This window comes from Zea mays, chromosome 10, assembly GCF_902167145.1.
Source record: "Zea mays cultivar B73 chromosome 10, Zm-B73-REFERENCE-NAM-5.0, whole genome shotgun sequence".
Taxonomy (NCBI): Eukaryota; Viridiplantae; Streptophyta; class Magnoliopsida; order Poales; family Poaceae; genus Zea; species Zea mays.
The window spans coordinates 66,438,940-66,443,505 of record NC_050105.1 but is presented as its reverse complement, the minus strand read 5'-3'; the positions used below and the strand labels follow the sequence as shown (position 1 = coordinate 66,443,505).

At 44.7% G+C, this 4,566-nt stretch overlaps 1 protein-coding gene across 1 annotated transcript; it reads right to left on the bottom strand.

The window, feature by feature from the left end:
• Positions 1–2,915: 2,915 nt before the first annotated feature.
• LOC103641153 (NEDD8-specific protease 1) lies at positions 2,916–4,098 on the bottom strand. The gene has a single exon (XM_008664523.4). It carries the CDS (start codon positions 4,014–4,016, stop codon positions 3,255–3,257), a length of 762 nt encoding a protein of 253 aa, XP_008662745.1. The 5' UTR covers positions 4,017–4,098; the 3' UTR covers positions 2,916–3,254.
• Between the last annotated feature and the right edge of the window lie 468 nt (positions 4,099–4,566).

Sequence of the window (4,566 nt, the reverse complement as noted above, 5' to 3'; positions counted from 1 at the left end):
ACCACGGCTTCACCTGCACAACGCTCTCTCAGCTACTGCTCTGTGGACCCCCACGCCCGCGCAGCCAGCTACTACGCCTGCCCGGCACTCGACACTGCCCGCGCTGCTACCACACCACACAAAAAATAGTGTAAAATGAGCACTTGAACCTACGCCCCCTTGTGCTAGAAATTTGAGGCTAACCACCAAACCACACATATCTTAGTGTTTAGAAATAAACAATAATTATATTTAAATAAATATCTTCATACATATTTATATGATATATAAAAACCGTAGTAAAGCACATGCAACTGGCTAGTATCTCTACTACTATTAAGGCTGTAAGAGTAGTCGGTCATTCCCGTGTTCTGCCACAATTCCTGTTCTGCCATTCCCGTTCTGCTACCGTTCCCATTCCCATGTCTGTCATTCCCATTCTTTATTCTGTCTTTCTCATTCCCTCCGGCAGAGCTCATTCCCATTCTCATTCCCCGTACAGCCCACGTCTAACTAAAATTTAAAAAAAACACATGTCCTGCCACCGTTCCCATTCCCATGTCTGTCATTCCCATTCTTTATTCTATCTTTCTCATTCCCTCCGGCAGAGCTCATTCCCATTCTCATTCCCCCATACAGCCCACGTCTAGCTAAAATTAAAAAAAACACATGTCCTCAAGGGGATTTAAACCCGTGACCTCTCAAGCAAAGGCCAAGAGTAGCTACCGCTACACCACATATGTGTTTATGTCTACATCTATGATACGAAATATATCTACTACATCTCTCACCAAGCTCACTTGCTACCCTTGCACAATGCGTAGTAGTAGATAAGTATTACCGAGATTCTTAAATTAGATTTTTGGATGGAGGTAATATTATTTAAAGAAGAGCTTTGCATGCAATTTCTTTTGTTTGAATAATGTATTATACTTAAATTCCCTTTTTTGCATGCGTGACATTTTTCTTCGTAATATTTTTTCCATAGATCAGACTTCTGAGTCATTTTCATAAACCAACGCCAAGCATAAATCCATATTTCTTACTTGAAACCCCAAACAAACACCATGAGCAGGAGACACTCACGTTGGCGTCGCTTATCGATGACGAGAAGAAGCTTGGCGACTATCAGTTCGACCTATAGAAGCAGTCCTACGTGGTCGCATGCGCCGCTGTGTACGACAAGCTCCCGCGAAGCCACCACTTGGACGCGGTTCAGAGCAGCTGTACCGCGCTGTCCATCGTTAAGCAGGGGGGCCTCATGGTTGTCGCCAACATTGACGACTCTTGGGTTGTTCTGGACACCGCATCCGACGACGACGCCATCACGTTGTCTAGCTCATCGTCCACCTAAAGCCCAACCTACCACGTAAGTCGCTACTGAACGGACATGAATTCTTGTGTGCTGGGACGATGGACGTTGCTGATGTTGTGTGAGTGTCCTCGAACATGATGTATGTAGTGGAGTCGCTGATGAGCCCGGGGTGCACTTCGTTTGGTAACCCAACCAAGAGTCATCGGTACTCGTCATGTCGCGCACGTTCGACGACTACTATATCGAGGATTGTGGCGTCATCTTAGCGTCGGAGGTGACGTAGAGGAGGATCGACAACAGTGACCAGTTCGTCATCCTCGCCACCGTCAGGGTAGCTTTTGTGCCGACCTGCCTTTAATTCTCTTCGCAAACACATACACTTACCTTTTTGTTTAAGCAAGAGCGTATGGTGGTGCGTGTCTGATGACTAACGATGTACGAGGAAATTTCTTCAAGCATGTATGGAACGTGCTCTCCAATGATGAGACCATACAAATCGTAGCATATATCGAAGTCTGCATGATACTGATGGTTGCAATGTAGTGGTGAAACAACTATATTAAAATAACAAAATTTATGTATGGCTAGGATCACAAATTGATTATGAAACATTTTCTCATAATAATATAACATACATTTTATATATAAGTTATCGTAGAAATACTGGTATTATATGTTACCGTTGCAAACACGGGCACTCAACTAGTATAGAATAAGAAAGCAGGACGCTCACTAACGCGTATCCTATGAGCCTAAAGTCGAACTTCCTCACAAAAGTTGAGCTTCCAAGCCTAAAGTCAAACTTCCTCACAAAAGTTGAGCTTCCAAGCCTAAAGTCAAACTTCCTCACAAAAGTTGAGCTTCCAAGAATCTAAGGACGCGTATCCTATGAGCCTGAAGTCAAACTTCCTCGTAAAAGTTGAGCTTACAAGAATCTAAGCAAGCTTGACCCCTATCAAAGGTGAAGTTATTTCTTTGTTTACAAATCCGCCAAGTATCAAAGATGAATATCTCCATTAAAAAAAGATTCAGAAATTGTTGCTTGGCTTGTATCAACATCTGGAAGAAATCACTTGCAAAATTCCATTGGATGCCCAGGTGCTGCCAGCAAGCTCGACTGAGGGTGCAGCTGAAGAACAAGTGAAAAGCAATTTCTTTCACATTGCTATTGCAGATAACACAGTTATAATAGTTTCCTTCCAGCTTATGTTTTTTCCTCAACAAAATATCATATTCGGTGAAACGTTTGAGTAAGAGGGACATGTGAAAGCACATGTAATATAGCTCTTGAATTCTAAAATTCCAGTGAAGAAGTTTCAAGAAATCACACATGAACTTCTCGACCAACCATTTCTCTCTCTTGTTAAACTCTCAAATGGCAATTTAAATTCCAAACATACAAAGAAATACATGTACATGCATTGGCCTAGTAACCAAACTCCAAAGGCATAGAACTTCAGCACCAATCCAGCCAAAGCACATGTTATGTAGTTCTTAAATTCTGAATTCCAGTGAGCAAAGGTTCACAGGAAACTTTGCTTAAACTGTTCAATTAACAGCCAAACATTTGTCTGCTGTGAAATAAATCTGAAGTGCCATACTGCCCATACAAACATTAAAAGAAAACAAGTACCTGCACTGCGCTAGCATTCAAACTCCAAAGGCTTACAACTCGCACCAATCCATCCATACTCAACAAACTTGCAAACGGAAGCACAGTATTGATTGCAGCATTTTGATCATAGACAATAATAATAGTAGAGTTGCAACTGGATTTTGCCAAGACTTGACTCACACAAGAGACGTGTTTTCCTTAAAAGTTTGGTACTTACACGAAGTGTGTATGCTCCATCTGTTCCTCCTCTTCCCAAACAAGCAGAAACAGCAAGAAATAACTTATTAAGATCAAGAAGAGGTACCAGATTTGAGAAATCACCACCAGCAACTAATCTACTGCCTATCATTCTAATGACCCTGGGTCAGTGTCGCCCATGGGTGTGGAATTGGCATTGGCCTTCTCTTGGATGAGAGTGCTGATTAGCTGCAGCAAGTCGGTCCTCATGGCCTCGACGCTGTGGGCGTCCACCCCGCTCCTCACCGCCTGGAACCAATCGCCTCCTCGTTGGTCCTGGCCACTCTTCCACCAGGCGCACAGAGCCCTGGCGATGGCCATGACATAGACACCACAGTCATAGCCGTTGGTCTGCCTTGGGGTGGGCCCCTCGATAAGCGGAACAGTATCCCTCTTGGAATTGCTGCCTGACAGCAGGGGGCGGAGTGCGTCGGCGAGGCGGGCAGCGATTGGGAGGTTGGGCGCTCCAGCGATGCTGTCGTGGTGGACAAAGCGGGGCACGGAGGGGCTAGTGATGTTATCAAGGATGAGGAGGGTCCAGTGGGAACCGCCCTCGGCGATGGAGGCATCGGGATTGTCGTTGACAGGAAGCAGCACGAGGCGGCGGGAGGCGAGGCGGAGCGGCTCGGCGACGGCGGCGACGGCGGCCGAGTCAGGGAGGTTGGAGAGGAGGTAGGGGATGGAGGGCGGAAGCAGGAGGAGGTCGTCGTCCTGGAGGCTGGCGGAGAGGTGTGCGAAGTAGAAGGCAATGATGCGGTCGTTGATGAAGCAGGGACCGCGAAGGATTGCGAGGTCGGAGCGGATGAGCACCACGTCACCGTGGCTCAGCACCCGCTCCTCTCCCTCCTTGGAGTTGGATCCAGAGCCCATCGCCGCCGCCGCTTGCTGCTGCTCGGACTGGAACTGGACTAGATGGCAATGCGGAATTGTGGACCCAAAACCCTGATTCGACGAGGAGGGAGGCAATTTAATTGACACGAATATTGAAATAAGAAAAAGTTAGGGATTGCTGGGACTAATTTTTAGTCTCTCATTTTATTTTAGTTTTTAAATTATTAAATATAGAAACTAAAATATTAATTTAAGTTTTATATTTGAGAATTTAGAAATAAAAATGAAATAAAATGAAGGAACTAAAATTTAGTCCCTAAAAATTAAATCCTCTCTTTGTTAGTATTGGGTTCGCCGGGACAAGGATCGTCTCCAACAATAACCACCAAAGTGTCTGGTTCGGTAAATATAGCACTATATCTCCTTTCTACGTCCAGGTCTAGCAACAACGCAACAACGGCTAAACAATCCTTAGAGCATCTCAAAGAACCCTTTATTTTTAGCTCTCCATTTAACTCTTTATTTATCTTTTCATAAAGATTAACATTCTTTATATAACATCTCACTCCAACAAACTATTTATCTAGTT